This window comes from Prionailurus viverrinus, chromosome C1 (genome assembly GCF_022837055.1).
Source record: "Prionailurus viverrinus isolate Anna chromosome C1, UM_Priviv_1.0, whole genome shotgun sequence".
NCBI lineage: Eukaryota > Metazoa > Chordata > Mammalia > Carnivora > Felidae > Prionailurus > Prionailurus viverrinus.
Window position 1 is genome coordinate 173906369 of NC_062568.1, and position 26579 is coordinate 173932947.

The window sequence follows — 26579 nt, forward strand, 5'->3', positions numbered from 1 at the left end:
TTTAAATATAAAGCATAATATTGAAATATATATATGAAAACAGTATAAATATGAATATAAATATGAAATATAAATATATGAAAACAGTATATATATGAAAACAATATATATATGTAAAAACAGTAATCAGTATTATGTTATTAATAACATTGTTACTAAATTAATATTAAATGAAGTAGACTTCTGGGCAGGAAATATTATGAGGGCCAAATGGAGACATTTCATGATGAAAATGGGAACTCATCACAAAGACCAAAATATCATAAATGTGGACATGTCTAATAACAGAGTTTGAAAGCATATGAAACAAAACCTGATAGAACTGAAATGAGAAATGGACAAATCCACATTCATAGTTGGAGATGATAGCAGTCCTTTCTCATACTAATGTTCAGAACAACAGACAGCAAATATGAACAACATATCAACCAGTTTGACCTATTTGAAGTGTGTAAATTCCTCATAATTATAGCAGAATACATATTCTTTCATGTGCAGTTGGTACATTCATTAAGGCAGAAAATATACTTAGCCATAAAACAAATCACTGAAAGTTTAAAGACCATGTGAACTGTGTTTCCGAAAACAGTGGAATGAAAATAGAAATCAAAAGTCTAGAAAATCCTGATATATTTGGGAGTTAAACAACATATTTTTAAATCATGGGTCAAAGAAAGAATCACAAAGGAAATTAGAAAATATTTTGAACTAAATTAATATGGAAAAATGGTGTGTCAACAATTGTTAGATGCTGACAAAGTGGTATTGAGAGGGAAATTTATGGTTCAATTGCTTAATTACAAAAGAGTTCTAAAAACAATGACCAATTTCAACTAAGAAATAGTGTTCCACTAGTTCCATTTGCACCAAGAAGTGTTCTCTCCTCTCCTTCTACTTACAGAAACAGGATTTACATTCACTCCTAAAACAGCTAAATAAACCACCCAAAAGGCTTAGAAGGAGTACTATCAGGAATAGTGTCTGCTCACAAGCTATATTGGAAAATCCCATAATTTACGAGGCTTGGATAGAGTATTCAAGGCTTCAAGGTTTTTGCCTCAGTAATGGGGAATAATTAGCTTTAGATTATATACTGTTCACATGAAACCTACTGACATCTTAATATCAAGACCCAAGAGCTGTTTCTAACTAACTATCTGCATCCTAGACAAAGCCTAAGAATATTTATAGGAACAAAAAATATTCAGCACCCATTAAGGTAAAATCCACAAAATTCAAAATTGTCAGCAGGCCTGTGATTGCAGCATCAAGCCTGTGGCAGCGTTCAATAAACTGGGGCTAATGCAAGATGACATAATATATGGGAATGATGATATGAAAGAGACCATAAGAAGGCTTCCTGAGAACTTTTACAACAACAGGATGTTTCACATTAAGAGAGCATTGGACCTGACCATGAAGCAGCAGATTGTGCCTAAAGAGCATTGGACAAAATGTGAAGAGTATAAATTCTACCTTGAATCGTATCTGAAATATTTGGGAAAGAAAAGAGAGAGAAGAATGGGCAAGGAAATAATCATGGAATTGATATCTGTGGTTGTAACTGTCTTCCAAATATAATTTTTTAATGTTTATTTATTTTTGAGAGAGATACAGAGCATTAGTTGGGGGCGGGGACGGGGAGGAGTGGGGGCAGAGAGAGATGAAGACACAGAATCCAATGCAGGCTCCAGGCTCTGAGTTGTCAGCACAGACACTGACACAGGGCTCGAACCATGAGATCATGACCTGAACCGAAGTCACACACTCACCCAACTAAGCCACCCGACTAATATTTGTCTTACAAATATTTTTTAAGAAGTTGGATAAACATGAAGCATACAATTAGAACCATTTGAGCTACAAATGTATTACTTTAAATGTCTATTGTAATTATAAAAATAAAAAGATATGAAAGATTTCAAATCATAAGTCATTGGAAATGTTAAAAATGATCCAAATTGAGAATCTGGAGATGAAGACCATGATGTCTGAGATGAAAAATTTACCAGATGGGATTAACAGATTAGACATTGAAGAAGAAAAGATTAATAAATTTGAGGGCATCATATTACAAACCAATTTGGAAAGGAGTTTGGCAGTTTCCTACAAACTTAAAAATATACTGACCATTCTTCATTCAGGTATTTACCCAAGAGAAAAAAAAGCATATGTCCTTCAAGACATGTACATTATTGTTCATGGCAATTTATTTCTAAAAGCACCAAACTGTAGAAAACCTCATATGCTCGTAAGCCAGTGGATGGGTAAACATTGTGGTATACCTATGCTTAGTAATAAAAGAAATGCACTATTGTTACACACAACAATGTGAGAGAAGCTCAGACTACTTTGACTGAAAGAAGCCAGATTTCAAAAGTATATATTCTGCAATTTCATTTATGTAAAATTCTAGATAATTCTCAATAAACCATTGTTACAGAAATCAAAATCCTCAATTCTCTGGGGATGAAGTTAGGATAGTGAAGACGAATTACCAAGTGGCATAAGAAAACTTTGCAGGGGTGATGGATAAATTTACAATCTTGATTATGATGGTAGTTTTACTTTTTGAATATATTTGTCAAAACTTGTGAGATTGTAGATTTTAAATATATGCAGTTTATTTTATGTCAATCATAATAAAGCTGTTAAAGTTTTTTTTTAAAGAGCAAATAAAATCCAAAGTAAGTATAGAAGGAAGCAAATTATATATGTGGATACATACACACAGGCATTAACAAAGCAGAAAATAGAAGAAGAATGAACAAAAAATAAAACTTCAAGCTGTTTTTTGAGCGATGAATAAAATTGATAATTTACTCGATACTGCGAATAAGAACAAAAGACCCACAAAGTTATTCATATTGGAAATGAATGGAACCTGTAGACATTAAATAGGTTGTAAGGCAACATGAAGAACAAATTTATGCCAGTAAATTAATGTTTGGCAGACTTTAAGAAGCTATAAAAATTATATTAAAGGTACAAATTATAGCTGACAGAAGAATATTATAAAATCTGAATAGATGTACATCAGTTATTTAAATTGAATTGACAATCAGAATCTTCCCACAAAGAAAATCCGGTATTAGATGGCTTCACTGGTAAAGTCTATCTAATATTTAAGGAAGAAATACTAGTAATCATTCATAAATCAAGGATGAAATATTTTCTAATTCATTTTGTGAAATCAGCATTATTCTAATACCAAAACCAGACAAAGGCATTATTGTAAAAGAAAGCTACAGACCAATATTTCTCACAATTATAGAGGGAGAAATCCTTTACAAAGTATTTGCAAGTTGAATTCAGTAAAATGTAATAAAATATACACATACGTATATAATATACCTCATGGTCAAGTAAGTTTATCCAGGAAAGCAAATCTTATTTAACAGCTTACAATTTATTCTTGTAATCCACCATATTAGAACAATAAATGAGAAAATTTATCTGATCATTACAGTAGGTGGAGGAAAAAGCATTTAATACCCATTCATGTTGTTAAAAAAACAAAACAACTAAACTCACAACTATAAGAATAGAAAGAAACTTTGTCAACCTCATAAAGCACATTGATGAAGAACATATAACTAATGTAATACTTCATAATTAAAGGCTAAATTCTTGACTCCTAAGATCAAGAACAGTGCAAGGTCCACTCATAAAACATCTATTCAGCGCTTTGTAGAAGACATGCAAATAGCCAGTAAGCACACAAAAAGGTGTTCAGTTTTGTTAGTTATTATTAATCTTCAGGGAATATAAATTAAAGCCACAGTTCAAAACCACGCCCACTGGAAAGGCTAAAATACAAAAAGAAAGTTCTTATTCATAGTGATATGTGGCAACGGGAACTTTGGAGGAGTGCATGATGGTATAATCACTTTGGAAAAGTTTGGCAGTTTTTTATAAAGTTGATCATACAATCTAACAATTCCATTCTTAGGTATTTATTCAAGAAAAATCAACACATATTTACAAAAGAGTTTTCACAATAAGTTCATAGTAGCTTTTTTTTGCAGTAGGGAAAAAAAACAGAAACAACCCAGATGGTCATCAGCTGGTGAATGTATAAACATTGTGCTCCTGTCCATATGTATTTTCTTTGCTGCTGTGTAACAAAGGCTGCAATTAGTATGTTACCTCAAGGCTCAATTAGGGAAGTGTATACACTTTTGAGATTACTAATGTGGTTGCTGACAGGATTTATTTCCATGTGGGCTGTTGAACTGAGAGACTCAGCTCTTCACTCACTCTTGGTTGGAGGCTTCTCTCCCTTCCTTATTATGTTTGTCTCTCCATATACCAATTCAAAACAAGACAGTTGGTTTCATCAGAGTGAACGAGTAAAGGTCAAGAGAGAGTGTGCTAAGAAGATGGAAACTGTAGTCTTGTAACCTATCTCAGAAGTCCACATCCCATCACCATTATTATATTGTCTTCATTAGAAGTATCTTGGTACAGCCCATGCTCACAGGGAGGGAATTACAAAGGACATGAATACCATGAGGTGGAGAGCATTAAAGCCATTTCAGAAGCTGCCTATCTTACAATATAATAGAATACTACTAAACAATGAAAAAGAACTTTATTGGTACACACAGAAATATAGGTGAAGATCAAAAACATTATGCAGAGCAAAAGAACCCAGACATAAAAGATAACAGACAAAACTCATCTTTAGAGTAAGAAGGAAGAAGATCCATGGTTGGGTAGGGTTAGGTTTTTGTTTCAAAGAAGTATGAGTACCTTTTTGTGATATAGGAAATGTTCTTTATCTTAATTGTGGCAGTGGTTGCATTGGTGTATATATTTATCAAAACTCATGAGTGAGTTTTATTATATGTAAATCATAATCTAAGTTGGGGTTTTGAAAAGTATGCTATTGAATTCAGTGGCTTTTTTTAAAAAAACACTTTTTCTAGTTTTATTGAGATATAATTGATAAGCAACACTGTATAAGTTTAAGGTGTACATCATAATGACTTACATATATTGCAAAATGATTACCATTATGAGTTTAGTTAACATTCATCATCTCATGTAAATAAAAAAAAAAAGCTTTCTCTCTCTGTGATAGTAATTCGTAGGATTTACTCTCTTAACAACTTTAAAATGTAGCATACAGTAATGTTAACTATAGTCATCATGTTATATATTACATCCCTAGTACTTATTTGTATAATAACTGGAAGTTCTGCCATTGACCACCTTTGTCCCATTCCCCAACTCCCTACTTCTGGTTACTATAATCTGGTCTTTTTCCTTTGAGTTTCTTTTCTTTTCTTTTTCTTTTTTTTTTGGATTCCCCATGTAGTTGAGTTATACAGTATTATTAGTCTTTCTATGTCTGACTTCTTTGACTTAGCATAATGCCTTCAAGGTCCCATGTTGTCAAAAATGGCAGAATTTCCTTCCTTTTTTTAATGATTGAATAATATTGAAATGTATATATGCATAACAACCTCTTTATCCATTGATCCGTCAGTGGACACTTAGGTTGCTTCCATATTTTGGAAGATATTGGATATTCCATATGGAAGATATTCCATATTTTGGAAGCATTGTAGATAATGCTGCTATGAACATAAGGGTGCAGATATCTCTTTGACATAGTGTTTTTATTTCCTTTGGATATATTATTGGATCATATGATAGTTCTATTTTTAATTTTTTGAGGACCCTCCATGCTGCTTTCTATAGTGGTTGTACTAATTTATAGTCCCACCAACGGTGTCCTTTTCTCCACATTTTTGCTGGCATTTGATAACAGCCATTCTAATAGACATGAGGTGATATCTCACTGTGGTTTTGACTTGTGTTTCCCTAATAATTTGTGACCTTGAGCACCTTTTTGTGTACCTATGGACCATTTGTATATCTTTTTTAGAAAAATATCTATTCAGGACCTTGGCCCATTTTTAATTGTGTGTGTTGCTGTTGTATTGTGAGCTCTTTATATATTTTGGGTAGTAGCTCCTATCAGTTTGCAAATTCAGTGGACTGTTCTTGATGACATCTATATTATCTTCACATTTTTCAGGTAACATACCAGGGTGCTATAGTGTCAGTGCTATGTTATGTTAAGATCTTTGGTATCAGATATGGATAGACCCATATATATGGATAGACCCATATATGAATACTGCCTCTGAAACTTGCTGCATTCTAGTGCTTCATTGACCTGAATTATTTCAGATATCCCTGAAACAATAACTACTGTCTATTGACAACCTATACTGGCCAGGCACTATGCTAAACATTTATGTGTGTATTACCTTAGTTAATACAATCAAAATAACTAACATTTTTATAGTCCCTTGTGTATATTGGGTACATACTGATACAAAACATTTCCCATGCCTTTACGTGATTTGACCCCAATGAAGGGTTGATAGTATAATTATCCCCATGTCACAGAAGAAATTGAGACCAACAGAGAATAAATTTTTAAAATATGAGGAACTCAAGTTTGTTGTCAAGATTCTGGTTTTGTTTTCTGTTCCTTTCTACCAGGAATTATTTATATGTTACCTAAGCATGCTGCAAAGAGTAACTGGGTCTTCAACTTAAAATCTTTTTGTTTTTCCTTTAAGAAACTTCTTTTAGGCTATGAATGCTAAGAGTGTCTCCAAGAGTCTAAGTGGAAGGTGTCAGGTGAAGATCGGTTTCTAAGAGGAAAGCACTGGGCAGACTTATAAGAGCACAAGCCCAGTTCCAGACAAGTACTGTTCTAGAAATACCAACCTTAACCACAAGCGAAAATACAATGTTTATATGTATTTGATATAAAAAGTATGGCTCATTTTTCTACTATTTCCATAAACAGAACAATATTTTGTCAGCAGTGATGTTTTTGAAGGCCAAGGTTGATAAAGTTTGTGCTTGTAAAATATATTGTGATGTTTAATCACTAATCAAAAGTGCCCAGATAGGAATTTTCTTTGGGGAAGTAAAACCATGTCACGAAGGCCATGAAGTTTTTGACTGTAGCATTGCTTACTTTGGCAACTGTGTTTCTATAGTACTTGGGTAGCATAAGCTTCCTCTCCCCACCCCCCACCGGCTACCATTTTTTCCTTTATCAGCATGGAATTATTTTTCCTCTTTTAATATATGACATAATCAGTTCTTTCAGTATTCATTCACTTATTACAAATGGGATTGAACCTAAAAGTATAGACTAGCACCAACCTAATAAAAGTTAAATACATGTAATCTTTGTACATTCTGATTCAACAATCTATAGTTCCAGAAATTAGCTGATTGATTTACATGTAGACTTGATTCCTGAAAAATGATTTGTGGGGCACTGGGAAAACTTTGATTCCTCACTGTTTTTCATTAGCATCATGTTCATTTTTGCTTTTTATCTTTAAGTCTTTTGTCTTCACTGAATAAAGTAACCTTTGGTTTGGCTCTCTTTCATAAGCCAACTCTCCTTCAGGCTGAGTTTAAGTTTTCTCTCTCTCATTAAAGCCTTCTCTGACTATTTATCCAACATATTTTTTTTTTCTTTTTTGAAATTCTGTTGCCTTTCTCTTTAAAACAATTTAAGTTTTCTTCTAGATTATGTACATTAGCTTTATTTTTTCAGTTGCTTTTGTGGATGTTATCTCTTTTTATCTTTGGGCCCTGGAAATAGTTAAGAATAGCAATATTATTCCCCATTTTATGATGCAAAACCTAAGAATGGATATTTTATTTTTTCCAAGATAAGACTTTAATCCAAATCTTCATTCCAAAATCTGCTTTCCTTCTATAATACCTCAAGTTTTATGCTTTACCTGCTATTCCTACCACATGCTGAGCATTTAGTGGTATTGTCAATTGATTGGTTTAAAACAGATTATTTACCCCCAATCACTGATAACTATTTCTTTTAAAAAGATATGCAGTTAATTAACTAGTTAATTAATTGTAGAGTCTTTTATCAGAATTAATATTATAGCCTAAGTTCTTCAAAGGGACATTTTATTTGATCAAGATTTGAAGTTTGGACTATGGAAATTTTTCTTATTTATTCATCAGAGAAATGTCACTGACTGTGCACCATATGCTTAATATTAAAGCTAGCCCTGGATATAGACAAGTGATGATTGCATTATTTTGTTAGTAATATTCAGTCTTTTCTTATTTATACAGGAGAGATTAAACAGATTCTAGAAAATGAACTTCAGATACCTGTGTCTAAAATGCTGTTAAAAGGCTGGAAGACCGGAGATGTGGAAGACAGTGTGAGTTTCTTAATTGCCTAAAATAAAAGAATATGAAGTTATACAATTGACTAAATGATGTATTAAAAAATGGTTTTTATTAGTTTTTATTATATATGACAGAAGTAGATTTTGGTAAAATAGTAACTTAGTTTAAAGAATCAGCAAACAGTGTTTTTCAAGTGAAAACATTTTCATGATAAACTAGCAGTAGTTTTGAATGAGTTAGGTATGTAATTGAAAACAGTATATGGCATATTTTTCATATTTCTAACTGTTATATAGGAGTTAGTTTGGCATTCTTTTTGAGAGCCTTTACTTTTTTCTCAAACCTCATAGGGTGTCATTAAGTACCCTGGAACAATAATGTACTAAACAATTACTTATTGACCTGAAGGAAGTCACATACAATGTATATATATATGCCAAATATTGATAATAGAACAGAGATAATAGCAAATTTTTTTAATTTGGAAAATTTAAATGGTGAGAATCATTGTTTACTTGGATAGTGGGAAGTGCATGGAATGAATTGTATTTTAAGAATTTTCATAAAGTGTTGCCATTATAAGGCAGTAGTTGCTATTCTTAAGGATCCAGCAGCAGCCTCAGGTATTAAATATTTCATACACTTTTTCTTTGACCAGAGAAAGTGGGGACAGATGGAAAGGAAATGAATTAACTGTAAAGTTTTAGATGTTTGAGGTAGAAATAATTATCAAATCTTTTCATACTAGTTATTAACTTGGTATTTCAGTATCTAGGCATAAACATAGAATCTTCAATTTTTGGTTCAGTTCTTTGTCAGTGACTTCTGGTAGACATTGTGCTTGTAAATATCTATATGTGAGTTCGTTTGGTATATGGAGATGTTCTGAGTATTTAAATAAGATATTTACATGAATTTCACATTAGCAAGGTATTTATAGATTTAGGTTTAAGTTAGTGATGTACTGTTTTAGGGGTCAGCAGCCTTTTTCTATACAGAAACAGGTTGTAAATCTTTTAGGCTTTGTGGGCAATATAGTCTCCCTTGCAGCTACTCAATTCTGTGTCATAGTGTGAAAGGAGCCACAGGCCATATGTGAAAATGTGAAGCGCTACTGTGTTCCAATAAATCTTTATGGATGCAGAAATTTTAATTTTATATAATTTCACATACTATGAAATACTTTTTTAAAATTTTCAACCATTTAAAAATGTAAAAATTATTCTTAACTTACAGGCCATATACAAAGAGGCAATGTCCTAGATTTGTCCCATAGGCATAGTTTGCTGACCCCTGGTGGGTGCTATATGGCTGTTGTAATTGAAACAGGTTAAAAAAAATATTGGGGCGCCTGGGTGGCGCAGTCGGTTAAGCGTCCGACTTCAGCCAGGTCACGATCTCGCGGTCTGCGAGTTTGAGCCCCGCGTCAGGCTCTGGGCTGATGGCTCAGAGCCTGGAGCCTGTTTCCGATTCTGTGTCTCCCTCTCTCTGCCCCTCCCCCGTTCATGCTCTGTCTCTCTCTGTCCCAAAAATAAATAAACTTTGAAAAAAAAAAAAATTTAAAAAATAAAATAAAAAGAAGTGCTGCCTGAGTAAATCAACAACCTTGGCAGAAATAAAACACGAAAATGCATTAGTTTATATAGCTGTATCATTTATCTGTTCATTTACTGGGAAGCCTATGGATATGAATCAGTTGTACATGGCATTTTCAGTAGTTTATGAAGAGAAAGACAATTATTTTGAAAATGTTCTTAAAGCTATCTGTTCTAATATTTGAACATAGTCTTTTGTTACCAACAATATTTTCAGTTTCTGTATACTCTTTTCCCAAGATGATTTCTGATATTCCTATGCCATTAATTTTCTGCTTGCTCCCGAATGTATATTTCCAGGTTATACTGTTGTGAATTCATTTATCCAAATTGGTAATTCACTTTTGTACTTGCATACCTTATTAGCATCTTTAAGTTAACATGTTTAAAATGGGGCTCTTGGTTTTTCTTCCCATGCCATTTCTCTATCAGTTTCCCTCCAATAAATGGCAGCACTGTATAGCCACTAATGAATACAAAAATATGGGCATCCAGTCTTTTCCCATTTCAAATAACACCCAGTCCTTTGGTAAGTGCTATGACATCTGTCTCCAAAATATACCTCAACTGTGGTCACATTTCAGTATTTTTATTCCACTGCCTAATCCAAGCCATTAGCATCTCATGCCTGGATCAATGCAATAGCTTCATCATTGTTTTCCCAGCATTTTTCTTGAGTTCTTCCTTACATTCTCCACATAGCAGCCAGAATGATCTTTTAAAAACATAAATTGAATTATATAACTCTGCTGTTAAAGCATAGTTTTTTTGTTGCACTTTAAATAAAACTCACCGTGGTTCAAAAGGCATTGTATTATTTACCCACTGTTCACCTCTACAACCTTTAGCCTTCCTTACCCTCACTTTACATGATGCAGCCATAGAAACCGCCTTTTAATTCTTCTAATAGGCCCAAGCCCTTTATGTCTTTACCTGTCCCTTTAACTGCTTGGAATGCTTTATCCCCAATTCTTCATATGGGTACCTCTATTTCATCCTTCAAGTCTCAGTTTAAACATTACTTTCTCTAACAGGCCTCTGTATAAAACTAGGTTCCCATCCCAGCATTCTCCATCATAGTACCTTGAGCAGATGTTTGTGGAATGAATGAAGGAATGAATGAATAAAAGTATCCATTTAATTATGCCATGTGTGGTTTGAGAGGGAAGATTCAGTGGAAAATCTATGGATGATAGCATAGCAAAAGGTAGTAGTTACCATCCAAATGGTAAGAGTATTTACAGTAATCCACCAAGTAAGAAAATGAAAGATGAAAAGGTAAAAATAACTTTCCTGTGTATGCATGTGTTTTGCTTGCATGTTAGCTCTGTAAAGGTCACACATCAATTTCAAAAGGGCTTACACATATTTTAAAGATTCAGAACATAAAGGTTTCTGTACAGATTGTAAACTTATGAGTAATTGCCTAATATAGTATTTTTGCAGACCATGCATTACAAACCATTAATGGGTTGTAAAGTGACATGAGTGGGTTATAGCCCACATTAAAAAACCAAATAGAATAGAAGATGTCAGAGTATTTTGCAAACAGTAAGGGTAAGTATTTTTATTTATTTAACAGATAGCTAATATGAGTCAACAGTAAATCCCAGTGTCCTTGTATACTTATAGTAAGATGGACCTTCTTGGAGTGGGATCAAGAATGAATTCTATGCTTGGGTAAGATCAGCCTCCCTATGTGTCTCTACTTTCATCTGTAGGATTAAGAGAGATTCCTAGACATCGCACTCCACCTTGCTTTCCAACACTTTCAGCCTGGACATTATTATTTGATTGTACCACAACTAATTTCATTACATCTCTTCCTGCTGTTTATGCTGGTCACTACAAGGAGTTTAAGATTCTCATATCATCCCTCACTAAAATTTCCATAGCTCCATCTGTCTCTAGCCTTTTCCTCTACAATGCCTGGGACCCTGTGTTATTCCCTGTGGAAGTAATTTTATTATTAGCAAAATTCCTTCTGTTGTCAACTTCTTCCCTGCACACTCCCTCCACCATCTTCCTCTGACTGAAATCTGCCTTCCCGAGGACATTGTTTCTTTGTAGCCTTCTCCGTGTTCATTGCTTTTCCTTAGCAGCCATCATAACAGTGGACTAACTGGTAAAATATGTGTCCTTATTGCTCCTCACTTCCACTTCCAGACCTTTATCAGTCCTTCTCTAAAAATCTTCAGCTTTGAATTTGATGTCAAAAGATCATCACCTACTTATTGAGGTGTTTCCCCTCATTTCCTGATAATTTTTGGTTATTGGTCTAGAATTGCTGTCTTCTTTTTTTTTAATGTCATGCAGTATGTATGTATTTTTTTAAATTTACATCCAAGTTAGTTAGCATGTAGTGCAATAATGATTATAAGAGTAGAATCCTGTGATTTATCCCCTACATATAACACCTAGTGCTCATCCCAACAAGTATCTTCCTTAATGCCCCTTGCCCACTTAGCCCTTCCCCCCACCCACAACCCCTCCAGCAACCCTCAGTTCATTCTCTATATTTGAGTCTCTTATGTTTTGTCGCCCTCCTTGTTTTTATATTATTTTTCTTCCCTTCCCTTATGTTTTGTCCCCCTCCTTGTTTTTATATTATTTTTCTTCCCTTCCCTTATATTCATCTGACATTCTCCTTGCCAATCTGGAATCTTAAATTCCACACGAGTGAAATTATATGATATTTGTCTTTCTCTGACTAATTTTGCTTAGCATAATGCACTCTACTTCCATCCACGTTGTTGCACATGGCAGGATTTCATTCTTTTTGATTGTCAAGTAATACGCCATTTTGTGTATATACATACACACACTCACACACACACACACACACACAACACACAATGGGCTCTTTCCCACTTGTTCTCTTAGCCAACAATGGCCATTATTGATAGCGCTGCTATAAACATTGGGGTGGATGTGACCCTTCGAAACAGCACACCTGTATCCTTTGAATAAATACCTAGTAGTGCAATTGTTGGCATGTAGGGTAGTTCTATTTTTAATTTTTTGAGGAACTTCATACCGTTTTCCACAGTGGCTACACCAGTTCGCATTCCCACTAGCAGTGCAAAAGAGATCTTCTTTCTCTACATCCTTGCCAACATCTGTCATTGCCTGCATTGTTAATTTTAGTCATTCTGACAGGTGTGAGGTGGTGTCTTATTGTGGTTTTGATTTGTATTCCCCCCCCCCCCTTTTTTTTAATTACATTTCCTTGATGATGAGTGGTGTTCGGCATTTTTTCATGTGTCTGATAGCCATCTGGATGTCTTCTTTGGAAAAGTGCCTATTCATGTCTTTTGCCCATTTCTTCACTAGATTATTTGTTTTTTGAGTATTGAGTTTGATAAATTCTTTATAGATTTTGGATACCAACTCTTTATCTGATATGTCATTTGCAAATATCTTCTCCCATTCTTTTGGTTGCCTTTTAGTTTTGCTGATTGTTTCCTTCATCATGCAGAAGCTTTTTATTTTTATGAGTTCCCAGTAGTTTATTTTTGCTTTTATTTACCTTGCTTCTGGAGATGTGTTGAGTAAGAAGTTGCTGCAGCCAAGGTCAAAGAGGTTTTTGCCTGCTTTCTCCTTGAGGATTTTGATGGCTTCCTGTCTTATGTTTAGGTCTTTCATCCATTTTGAGTTTGTTTTTGTGTGTGGTGTAAGAAAGTGGTCCAGGTTCATTCTTCACGTTGCTGTCCAGTCTTCCCAGCATCATGTGCTAAAGAGACTGTCTTTATTCCATTGGATATTTGTTCCTGCTTGTCAAAGATTAGTTGGTCATACATTTGTGGGTCCATTTCTGGGTTCTCTATTCTGTTTGACTGGTCTAAGTGTCTGTTTTTGAGCCAGTACTATACTGTCTTGATGATTACAGCTTTGTAATACATCCGGAATTGTGATGCCTCCAGCTTTGGTTTTCTTTTTCAGGATTGTTTTGGCTCCTCGGGGTCTTTTCTGGTTCCATACACATTTTAGGATTGTTTGTTCCAGCTCTGAAGAATGCTGGTGTTTTTTTGATAGGGATTGCATTGAATATGTATATTGCTTTGGGTAGTATCGACATTTTAACAATATTTGTTCTTCCAATCCGTAAGCATGGAATATTTTTCCATTTTTTTGTGTCTTCTTCAATTTCTCTCATAAGCTTTCTACAGTTTTCAGTGTATAGATTTTTCACTTCTTTGGTTAGGTTTATTCCCAAATGTTTTATGGTTTTGGGTGCAATTGTAAATGGGATTTTTCCCTTAATTTCTCTTTCTGTTGTTTCATTATTGGTGGATAGAAATGCAACCGATTTCTTTGCATTGATTTTATATCTTGCAACTTTGCTGATTTCATGGGTCAGTTCTGGCAAGTTTTTGGTGGAATCTTTTGGGTTTTCCACATAGAATATCATATGGTCTGTGAAGAGTGAAAGTGTGACATTCTCCTTGTCAATCTGGATGCCTTTTATTTCCTTTTGTTGTCTGATGCTGAGGCTAAGACTTCCAATAGTATGTTGAATAACAGTGGTGAGAGTGTACTTCCCTGTCATGTTCCTGACCTTAGAGAGAAAGCTCTCAGTTTTTTCCCCATGGAGGATGAGATTAGCATTGGGTCGTTCAAATATGGCTTTTATGATCTTGAGGTATGATCCTTGTATCCCTACTTTCTTGAGGGTTTTTATCAAGAAAGGATGCTGTATTTTGTCAAATGCTTTCTCTGCATCTAATGAAAGGATCATGTGGTTCTTATTCTTTTCTTTTGTTAAGGTGATGTGTCACATTGATTGATTTGCAGATATTGAACCAGCCCTGCATCCCAGGTATAAATGCCACTTGATCACAATGAATAATCCTTTTAATGTATTGTTGACTCCAGTTGGCTAGTATCTTGTTGAGGATTTTTACATCTATGTTCATCAAGGAAATTAGTCCATTGTTCTCCTTTTTAATGGGGTCTTTGGTTTCTGAATCAAGGTGATGCTGGCCTTGTAGCATGAGTTTGGAAGTTTTCCTTCCATTTCTGTTTTTGGAACAGCTTCAAAAGAATAAGTGTTAACTCTTCTTTAAATGTTTGGTGGAATTCACCTGCAAAGCCATCTGGCCCTGGACTCTTGTTTTGGGGGAGGTTTTTTATTACTAATTAAATTTCTTTACTGGTTATGGATCTGTTCAAACTTTCTATTTCTTCCTGTTTCAGTTTAGGTAATTTATATGTTTCTAGGAATTTGTCCATTACTTACAGATTGCCCAATTTATTGGTATATAATTGATCATAATATTCTCTTATTGTTTGTATTTCTGCTGTGTTGGTTATGATTTCTCCTCTTTCATTCTTGATTTGATTTACTTGGGTCCTTTTCTTTTTGATCAAACTGGCTAGGGATTTATAATTTTGTTAATTCTTTCAAAGAACCAACTCCTGGTTTCATTGATCTTTTCTACTTTATTTATTTATTTATTTATTTATTTGTTTGTTTGTTTGTTTTTATTTTTAATTAATTTATTTTTTTCAGATAGCATTGATTTCTGCTCTAATCTTTATTATTTCCCATCTTCTGCTGGTTTTGAGTTCTTTTTGCTGTTCTTTTTTTCAGCTCTTTAAGGTTAAGGTTAGGTTGTATATCTGAGACCTTTTTTCCTTCTTTAGGAAGGCCTGGATTACTATATACTTCCCTATTGTGACCACCTTTGCTACATGCCAGTGGTTTTGATCAGTCATGTTATCATTTTCATTTGCTTCAATGTACTTTTTAAACTCCCCTTTAACTTCTTGGTTAACCTGTTCATTATTTAATAGAATGTTCTTTAATCTCCAAGTATTCATGGTCTTTCCAAATTTTTTCCTGTAGTTGATTTCAAGTTTCATAGTGTTGTGGTCTGAAAATATGCATGGTATGATCTTGATTTTTTTGTACTTGTTGAGGGCTGATTTGTGTCCCAATATATGATCTATTCTGGAGAATGTTCCATGTGTACTTGAGAAGAATGCATATTCCACTGCTTTAGAATGAAATGTTCTGAATATCTGTTAAGTCCATCTGGTCCAAGATGTCATTCAAAGCCATTGTTTCCTTGTTGATTTTCGGCCTAGATGATCTGTCCATTGTTGTAAGTGGAGTGTTGAATTCCCCTACTATAATAGCATTATTATCAATGAGTTTCTTCATGTTTGTGATTAATTGGTTTATATATTTGGGTGTTTCACGTTGGGGCATAACTGTTTATAATTGTTAGGTCTTGATAGATAGACCCCTTAATTATGATATAATGCCCTTCTTCATCTCTTGTTACATTCTTTAAAAAATTTTTTTTAACGTTTATTTATTTTTGAGAGAGAGAGAGAGAGAGAGAGAGAGAGAGAGAACGAACGAACACGAGCAGGAGAGGGCCAGAGAAAGATGGAGAAGCAGAATCTGAAGCACCTCCAGGCTCTGAGCTGTCAGTACAGAGCCCAACTGGGGCTTGAACCCACAAGCTGTGAGATCATGGCCTGAGCCAAAGTTGGACACTTAACTGACTGAGCTACCCAGGTGCCCCTACATTCTTTATTTTAAAATCTACATTGTCTGATATAAGTGTGGCTACTCTGGCTTTCTTTTGGCAACCATTAGCATGATAGATGGTTCTCCATCCCCTTACTTTCAATATGAAGATGTCCTTAGAGATAAAATGGGTCTTGTAAACAGCATATAGAAGGATCTTTTTTTTCTTATCCATGCGATACCCTGTGTCTTTTGATTGGAGCCTTTAGCCCATTGACATTAGAGTGAGTACTGAAAGATATGAATTTATTGCCATTTTGTTGCCTGTAGAATTGAAGTTTCTGATGGTGTTCTCTGGTCCTTTGTTGTCTTTGTTGCCTTTGGTCTATTTTTGTTTTTGTTTTTTGTTTTGTTTTGTTTTTTCATCTTTTCTCCCCTCAAAGAGTCCCCCTAAAATTTCTTGCAGGACTGGTTTAGTGGTCATGAATTCCTTTAGTTTTTGTTTGGGAAACTCGTTATCTCTCCTTTTATTTTGAATGGCAGCCTTGCTGGGTAACGAATTCTTGGCTGCATATTTTTATGGTTCATCACACTTAATATATCCTGCCACTCCTTTCTGGCCTGCCAAGTTTCTGTGTATAGGTCTGCTGTGAACCTGATCTCTCTTCCCTTATAGGTTAAGGATTTTTTTTCCCTTGCTACTTTCATATTTCTTTCCTTGTCTGTGTATTTTGTGCATTTGACTATGATATGCCTTGTTGATGGTCGTTTTTTGTTGAATCTAATGGGAGTTCTCTGTACTTGTTGGATTTTGATGTCTGTGTCTTTTCCACAGTTTAGGAAAGTTTTCTGCTATGATTTGCTCACATAAACCTCCCACCCCTTCTGTCTTTCTCTTCATCTTCTGGGACTCCTTTGTTTCAGATGCCTTTCTTTTTTAATGAGTCACTGAGTTCTCTATGTCTTGTATCGTGCTTTTTTGCCTTACTTTCCCTCTTTTTCCTGCATCATTATTCTCCATAATTTTGTCTTCTATATCACTGATTCGCTGCTCTGATTCATCCACCCTTGCTGCTGTGGCATCCATTTGAGATTGCATGTCAGATATAGCATTTTAAATTTTTTCCTGACTAGATTTTACTTCTTTTATCTCTGCAGAAAGGGATTCTATGCTTTTTTCAACCCCAGCTAATATTCTTATTATTATGATTCTAAATTTTAGTTCAGACATCTTGCTTATATCTGTGTTGATTAAGTCCCTGGCTGTCCTTTCTTCCTGTACTTTCTTTTGAGGTGAATTCCTTCATTTTGTCATTTTGGAGGAAGGAAAAGTATTAGTGAAATAAAAAAAATAAAAGTTTCAAAATTAAAACCAACAGAAAAAATCAAATAAAGGGAGCTAGATGCTAGGTGTGCTCTGGTCTGGTTTTTGAAAGAAGCTGATAGAATAGAGAAAAAAGGGGAAGAAAAGAAAAAAAAAGGTAAAACATTTAAAATAAAAAATTATACAATAAAATAGTAGAATAGAATGAAATGAAGAAAGTAAAATAGAATAAAAAAATTTACAAGAGAATATAGTAAAAAATTTTGTAAAAATGGGAAATAAAAATAAATTCTTTCTGTATCCAAGAAGAAGAGAAAAAGAAAAGGGGGAAAAAAACACCAAATAGATGGACCAGGAAACAGAAGAAAATCTGAATGAAATTACATCCGGTTTCCCCTAGAAGTCTAAATGTGAAGCACTTTATAGTCCTTACACTAAGCAGAGAGAGAGACTTGTGTTGGTCTCCTAGGTCCTGAGCTTGGTTGGCGCAGTTGGTTGGAGCCTGGTGCAAGGGCTCTCTTCTCCACTAATTGGTACTGTTTAGTTTACTGGGGTGGATTGGTTGGCAGGCATGCATGTCTATGCGAATGCATGGGAGAGGTGAAAATGGGGTCACCCAGCTTCCCAGTCTCTGGCTCTGGAACTCTGTGCTCTCACAGACCAGCAGTCAAGCACCCCACCTTTGTCTTTGGCTTCTATCCACTCCCTACTTCTACACTGTCTGTGTCCATGCTGTCAGCCTGTCAGGCGGAAGCTCTCTCCTGAATTATATCTCATATGGGGCTGTGTTTCCAAATCCCTCACTTTTGAGAAACCTGTGCCTTGGACCCCCTCTGACCCTATGGGGGAGGGTCTCGCTGGGCAATGGCCAGGTGCCCGCTTGCCCCTTGGGAACGTGCATGCGGCTATGCTGTTGCAGAAGTTCAGAGATTGTAGACAGGTGCCTGCCTGCCGCAGAAAAAGTTTGGGTAATTGCATAGCAGCAGAGGTTCAGGGCTTATGGCAGAACACAACATACAGCCAGTGCCAGGTTTCATCACACCATGGTGTCTTTGTTCCAATATGAGTGAATATGGCTGTTCTCCAGGGTCTGTTGGGACCTTTGCCTGTGGGGAGACTGTACAGCCTCTACCAAATGCTCTCGTAGGAGGAGAACCACTTCTCCTCGTATGGCCCCCAGACCTCTCAGACCTCGTGTTCCAGGGGATTCACCTTTCTCTATCCTAATTCTTGGTAATTTAAATATCTTTGTAAATGGTTCTTCCAGTACCTCGGACTCTTAGTTTCTTGAATTTCTTTCCTACAGAGGTCTTTTTTTCTCCAACCTGTATCAGCTATATCTCCCATTCTCCTATCATTTAATTATAATTCTCAAATCTTAATTTGAGGCTTTGATTTTCTGCTTACCATATCTCATCTTTCTAGCTCATTTCCTTTGATGTCCTAACTCCAGCAGTCCTTCAATACTACTTAGGCCTCTAATCCATTGTTTCTACCATCTGCTCAAGATGATTACCTCTTTCATGTTTTTTCTTCCTTCCTTACAGTGGGTTAAATCCCACGGTTAATCATTATAATCACTTTCTTGTGTATAATCCCAACTCTTCCTTTAAAGATCCTGCATGACAAAAATCCTTACTTTTGATAAATCCAACTCCATCTATTCTGTGCCTTACAGCTAAAAGTGGCTGCAGACAAATAAAATCATGGTGTTGGTGTACCTTTAAATTCATGACCATGGTCTTTAGAGAGCCCCTTAATGTTGCTAGGCAGTCACAGTATATTTACCTGGTTTATCTACACTCCTAAATGGTTATTTTGTACTTGTCCTCTCCTCAGGCCTTTAAAGCACCTTTCCCTTATTCTCACTCTCAACTGATGCCTTTCTTTCCTGTTTTGTTTCACTGACAAAATAAAGGCAATATAAGCAAAATTCTACAAATTCCCAGCTTGGTCTCTGTTTACTTACCTGCATTTTACAAAAGTATTCTCCTTTTGTTACTCTAGATGGCTTGTCCAGTCTCCTATCGAAGACCAAGCCTCCATGTTTGCTTTGGATTGCATTCTTTATCCCCTCTGGCCTATTCAAGGATTTGACCTAATTCTTCCCGGTGTTTCCTGCATCATTGGTATTTTTCTCTAATAGACCATTACCTCTAGTAGAGCATAACCACAAACATAATGTTATGTCTTCTATTTTTCTTCCCCTTCTAATAATCACTGCATTCCTCTAGTCCCCTTGATAACAAAACTTTCCCCAGAGAGTTGTTTATATTTCTTGTCTCTAATTTATTTATCCCCATTTCTCCTTAGCCCAATCTAAGCAAAGAATTGCTAGTGCTTCTGTCAAAGTCACCAGTGAAGTGACCACGTGACTAAATTCAGTGGTAATCTTGTCCAGTGTAATGACCTTTAATTGCATCTATATGCACAGTTTTATATCTTTAGTTTATATTTCCACTCCAGACCTGTTCCCGGCTTTCCAGATTGATATATCCACTTGCTTATCTTCTCCATTTAAATGCTTGATACACATTTCAAACTTACCTGCCCAAAATGGAAGTCTTCATCTTCAGTCTTGCCTTTGAATTGATACCAACTTCATCTTTCCAGTTACTCAGTCTAAAATCTTTAGGATCATTACTGACTCCTTTCTGTCAGAAACTGTATCCAACATGTCGAGAAATCTCTTTGATACTATTTTCAAAATATATCTAGAATCCAGCTATTTTACATCACTTCTATCACACTGGTATAAACCATTATCATCCTTATCTTAGTATATTCCATTAGTCTCTTCTGTGCTTCTGTCCTCCTCTGCCAACCCCTTCCCAAGTGTTTTCAACACAGCTAACAAATTTATGTATGTATGTATTATTTAAATGATTCATTTTAATGTGAATCATTTAAGTAATCCTGTCACTTCAGTAGTTTCCCATTTCATTCAGAGTAAAAGTCAAAGCCCTTACATTAGCCTAAATACCTCAACATATTTCCTGTCCTTACCATCACTGTTCTTTCTGTGACCCATCTCAGTCAGTGCTCATTTGACTTCAGTTACATCAGACTCCTTGTTGTTCATTAAGTATTTCGTGCTGGTTGTTTTATTTGCCTGAAATATTCTTTTTCTGTATATTCTCATGGTTTACTTCCTCACCCCTTTAAGTCCTTGTTCAAAAGCCATATTCCCCACGTGAGAACCACCCTCACCACCCAGTGTAAAATTACATAACTCACACCCCCATATTCTTCATCCTCCCTTCCCTGATTTATGTTTATTCCAAAGAATTATCAAGTTTTAATATTCAACTATATAGGTTGCTAACTTTATTTGTTCCTACTAAACTGTAAAACTCTATACCATCAGGGGATTTAGACTGTTCTGTTCACCACTATACCCTCAGTGTTTACAATTGTCCTGTCACAGAGTAGGTAGCTCAGTAAGTATCTGTTTAATAAATATGTATGCCCTGGGTTACGATGTAAAGATGTATTTAATGTGTTTCTTAATATGTTTTTCTGTCAAAAAAAAAGTTTGAAGTATGTTAGTAAGTTTTTACCATCAAGTTAGGAGTGCAAAAGGTATGTAGGGTTTTTATGGCAAAAAATTGTACTAAAGTTTTGTGTGGCTTTCAAGATATAGTTCAGATGTATCACAAGAGTAGTTTATTCACCCTAGATGGAATATTTTAACAAAAAAATTCTCTGGAGTAAGAGTTAAGGTACCCAGGTAACACTTACTAGAGCCCTTACCCAAGTCAGTTTACTTCTTGGGCTGCAGTTCCTTATCTTTAAAGTCTTTGGGTTGAGGTGCTTGCTTATAATCTTTTCTAGGTCTTGTGATCTCTGAAAACCTACAGTATGCTAATTTTTGTTATAATGATCCTTGAAGAAGTGCGTATTAGTTTCAAGGATATACTTCTTTAATGAAGAAATTAATGACTCTCAGCTGTGTTCTTATCTAGTTGTATTTCATCATGAGCTAAAGAATTTGCGTTTTATCTTTAATGTTCATACTTATATGCTCACTTGTATATGGGAGAAGCAAATTATTTGGATTCAGTCATTCTGCATTATCATATTTAGGAAATTATCAAAAGATGAAAAGGTAAGCTATAATATTGAAAAATTTTCAAGAACTTTAGGGAAAAAATGAATAATGTACAATCAACAGTCATTTTTTTGTTTTGTTTTTAATTTTTCTTTTCCAGACGGTCTTAAAATCGCTACATTTGCCAAAAAACAACAGTCTTTATGTCCTTACACCAGACTTGCCACCACCTTCATCATCTAGTCATGCTGGGTAAGGTGTTTACTTTTCCTGGGAGTCTGAAATGGAAAGCTTGATTGTTACTTTGCTTTAAGCTGTATGTAAATATCAAAATGAAATCGAATCAAAATCTTGTTGAAGCATAAACTTACCACCAACTATTAACTATATAAAATTTCAAACTATTTTGGTCTGGATGGTTTGTTTGATTTTAGTGGTGGAATTTTTTTCCAAAGAAAATCTTTAGCAAAACTCCATTATGGAAAAAATAGTCAAAAATGGTACTGCTCTGGGGTGTCTGGGTGGCTCACTTGGTTAAACGTCGGACTCAATTTGGCTGAGGTCATGATCTCAGAGTCCTGAGATTGAGCCCCATGTCAGGCTCTGTGCTGAGCACTGAACCTCATTAACATTTTCACTCTCTGACCCTCCCCAGCTTGTTCCATCTCTTTCTCTAAAGTTTAAAAAAAAAAAAAAAAGTGCTGCTCTGTTTGAAGGGGAGGGACTAGTATTAGAAGGAAGAGATTGAGTAAATGGAACTCTAGCTTTCCCCATGGCTAAAGAAGGCATATTTTTGAAGGAAGTTCATCAGGTCCTGCAGAATAGGGTTTGAAAAGCACTGATACATTTTTGTTAAGCTTTTCTATTTGAAATAAAGAATCTTATCCTTTTTTCATTATTCTTGAAACTCAAGACATTTATAGAATGATTAAAATATTTTAATATTAAATTATGTATTACATTGTTAATGCTAGATAAAGCAAACTGATCCAAAGTAAATGATTATGCCAGTAATAGAGTAATAATGTTTGTGAGTACAGTATCACTCCAGAACTACATTTGTTTTTAGATTTTCACAATTTTTATACATGTTTCTTTCTTGATACAATTTGGTGATTTTGTGTGGTAGAGACCTGTGTGCTTAAACTATGAATATTGTCAACCTTTTCCCCTCCCACCTGTGAAATATCTTTATTATTATGTATTAGAAGGAAAAAATTATTCTTTTTCTCTCATACACTACTCACAGAATACTTCTGGCTATGAAATGTGTGGTGTTCTTTCCCTCCCACACCAGGCAATTTTTCAATACCAGTTCTACAATTTTAATTTAATTCTGATATTATCTACCTGAAGACAGCATAAAATCCCATAGGTTCAGGGCTTAGTCCTCTAAAATTGTCCCCACATTAGACACAAGTTCAATATTTGGAAATATTCCTTCCTTTTCTATTTTTTGGAATAGTTTGAGAAGAATAGGTAATAATTCTTCTTTAAATATTTGGTAGGCTTCACCTATGAAGCCATCGGGTCCTGGACTTTTGTTTTTGGGAGTGTTTGATTACTGATTCAATTTCTTTGCTGGTAATTGGTCTGTTCAAACATTCTATTCATGTTTCAGTTTGGGTAGGTTATGTTTCTAGAAACTTAACCTATTTCTTCTGGGTTGTCCAATTTGTTGGCACATAGTCTTTCATAATATTCTCTTATAATTGTGCTCCTGTGGTGTTTGTTGTTACTTCTCCTCTTTCCTTTGTGATTTTATTTGGGTCCCCCCCCCCTTTTTTTTTGTCTTGATAAATCTGGCTAGAGGATTATCAATTTTACTGATTTTTTTTTTTTTTCAAAGAACCAGATCCTGGTTTCATTGATGTGTTCTATTGTTTTTTAAGTTTCTTTATCATTTATTTATTCTCTAATCTTTATTATTCCCTTCCTTTGACTGGTTTTAGGTTTTGTTTGTTCTTTTTGTAGCTTTAGGTATAAGGTTAGGTTGTTTATTTGACATTTTCTTGCTTTTGAGGTAAGCCTGTTTTGCTGTAAACTTCCCTCTTAGAACCATTTTTGCTGCATCCCAAATGTTTTGAACCATTGTATTTTCATTTTCATTTGTTTCCATGTACCTTTTAATTTCTTCTTTTATTTCTTTGTTGATCCATTCATTGTTTCATAGCATGTTATGTAATCTCTATGTATTTCTGCGCTTTCCAGACTTTTTTTTCATGTGATTGGTTTCTAGTTTCATAGCTTTCTGGTCAGAAAACATGCATGGTATGACTTTGATCATTTTAAATTTGACAAGACCTGTTTTGTGGATCTCTTCTGGAGAATGTTCCATGGGAACTTGAGAAGAATATGTATTCTGCTATTTTAGGATAAGATGTTCTGAATATATCTGGTAAATCTCTCTGGTCTATTGTGTCATTCAAAGCCATTGTTTCTTTGTTGATATTCTGTTTAGATTATCTATCCATTGATGTAAGTGGGGTGTTAAAGTCTCTTCCTAGTATTGTATTTTCCTTGATTAGTTCCTTTATGTTTGTTAGTAAACAAACATAGTAAACACACATTTCATAGCCAGAAGTATTCTGTGAGTAGTGTATGAGAGAAAAAGAGTAATTTTTTCCTTCTAATACATAATAATAGGTCTATCTAGTAACTATTTTAGGTCTATCTAGTAACTATTTGGGTCTATCCATTATGGGTGTATAAAATTTATAATTGTTATATTTTGTTGGATTGTCCTTTTTATTATATATATAGTCTCTTCCTTTGTCTTTTGTTATAGTCTTTGTTTTAAACTTTATTTTGTCTGATAAAAGTATTACTAATATGGCTTTCTTTTGACAATTTGCATGATAAATATTTCTCCATCACCTCACTTTCAATGTGCTGGTGTCTTTAGGTTGGATTATTTTGTCCATCTATGTATTGTTATTTTATTCCTTGTTTTGTGTTTGTTTCTGAAGATTTTCTCTGATCCTTTCCTGTCTTTCTATCTTTCATGGTTTGCTGGTTTTCTTTAGTGATATATTTGTATTTCTTTCTCTTTATTCTTTGCATATGTATTAGTAGTTTTTGATTTGTGGTTACCATTAGGTTTGTATATGACACCTTCTGCATATAGCAGTCTATATTAAGTTGATGGCCTTTCAAGTTTGAACCAATTCTTTATTCCTCTTCTCCCAGGTTTGAGAAGTATGATGTCATATATTACATCTTTTTATATTGTGACTTCCTTGGCTGGTTGTTACAGTTATATTTATTTTTGCTATTTTTGTGTTTCCTACCTTTATCATGTCACTTTTGCCTCTCCACTCAAAGAGTCTCTCAATATTTCTTGCAGGGCTGGTTTAGTGGTCATGAACTTCTTTAGTTTTGTTTGTTTGGGAAACTCTTTATCTGTCCTTTTATTTTGAATGATAGCCTTCCTGGATAGAGTCTCCTTGGCTGCACATTTTTCCCATTTAGCATTAGAACTTATCATGCCATTCCTTTCTGGTTTAGAAAGTTTCAGCTAAAGTATCCCCTGCCAGCCCTTTTGGTTTTCCCATATAAATGACTGTCTTCTTTTTCTTGCTGCTTTTAAATTTTTTTCTTTATCGTTGTATTTGGCATTTTAATTATAATATGTGTTGTTGTGAATCTGCTTTTGTTGATTTTGATGGGGTTCTTTGTGCCTATCCTGGCTCTGAATATCTGTTTCCTTCCTCAGATTTGGGAAGTTTTCAGCTATTATTTCTTCAAATAAATTCTCTTACCCCCTTTCCTTCTTTTTCTTCTGGGACTCCTATAATGCTAATGTTACTATGTTTGATGGAGTCACTGAATTCCGTCAGTCTTCTCATTTTGAATAATTCTTTTTTCTCTCTTTTGTTCAGCTTGATTATTTTCCATTACTCTGTCTTCTAGGTCATTAATTCATTCCTTTGCTTCTTCCAGCCTGCTGTTCATTCCATCAAGTATGTTTATTTCATTTATCAAGCTCTTTATCTTTGCTGTTATTCCTTATCTCTGTGTTAAGGGTCTCATTCATGCCTTCTACTCGTTTCTCAAGTGCAGTGAGTAATTCTCATGATCATTACTTTAAATTTTCTATCAGGCATGTTACTTATATCTGTTTCACCTAGAACTCTGGTTATGGTCTTGTCCTGTTCTTTCATTTTTAATAAGTTTTTCTATCTTTTCATTCTGTCTTAATTTCTATCCCTATTTCTGTGTGGTAGGTCAGCTATGTATCCTGTTCTTGAGTATAATAGCATTCTGAACAAGAGATCCTGTAGTGCCCTGTTGTGTATTATTCCTTCTCCCCCAGGGTCTGGTGATTCCATTAGTGTCTACAGTGTGTTTTATGTGCACTCTGTTGTTTTGTTCTGGCTGCTTTATCCCCAGGTCAGTCATCTGTAGAGGTTCTCTTTGCCTGTTGTGGGCAGTGTTTGGCCCTTTGCCTGAATGTGACACCTTTTAACTAGGTGTGCTCTGGTGTATTTGTGAAATGAGACCTGTTGCTACCACTGTGGAACTTGAAGCTCCACAAAACTCCCGTGTTTGGAGATAAGGTGTGAGCACAGGTTTGGGCTGATCTTTTGGAGCCAGAGGCTGTCACACTGAACTCTTATACAAGCATGACTGGGAAGGGTGGTTCTTTTGGAGCATGGGGGTGGGGCTTGGTGTAAGCAAGTTAGGTCATGAGTGTCCGTGCTGCACTGGTCCCTGCAGGTGGTCCGTGACCCTGCTCATGCTGAGGGGAAGTGAGTGAAATGGTGTTGGTCTGTTCCTTTGTTCCTATAGTGGTGTCTCTGTGAATGCTGCCTCTCTGGGATGTGCTCTGAAATGAGCAAATAGCCTGCCTACTGTGTGCCCCAGGTGGTCTTCAGATCACTGTTTCCATTCTATGTGTCCCTGGATTATTTGACT

At 35.1% G+C, this 26579-nt stretch overlaps 1 protein-coding gene and 1 pseudogene across 3 annotated transcripts in view; both read left to right on the top strand.

The window, feature by feature from the left end:
- The window catches only part of FAF1 (Fas associated factor 1), a 535448-nt gene that overhangs the window by 211269 nt on the left and 297600 nt on the right, over positions 1–26579 (top strand). For all 3 annotated transcript variants that reach the window (XM_047869343.1, XM_047869344.1, XM_047869345.1), the window contains 2 exons: positions 8152–8243; positions 21823–21914. In XM_047869343.1, coding sequence (XP_047725299.1) covers positions 8152–8243; positions 21823–21914 — 184 coding nt within the window. The remainder of the gene's footprint in view (positions 1–8151; positions 8244–21822; positions 21915–26579) is intronic.
- On the top strand, positions 1290–1537 carry LOC125171990 (cytochrome b-c1 complex subunit 7-like; annotated as a pseudogene).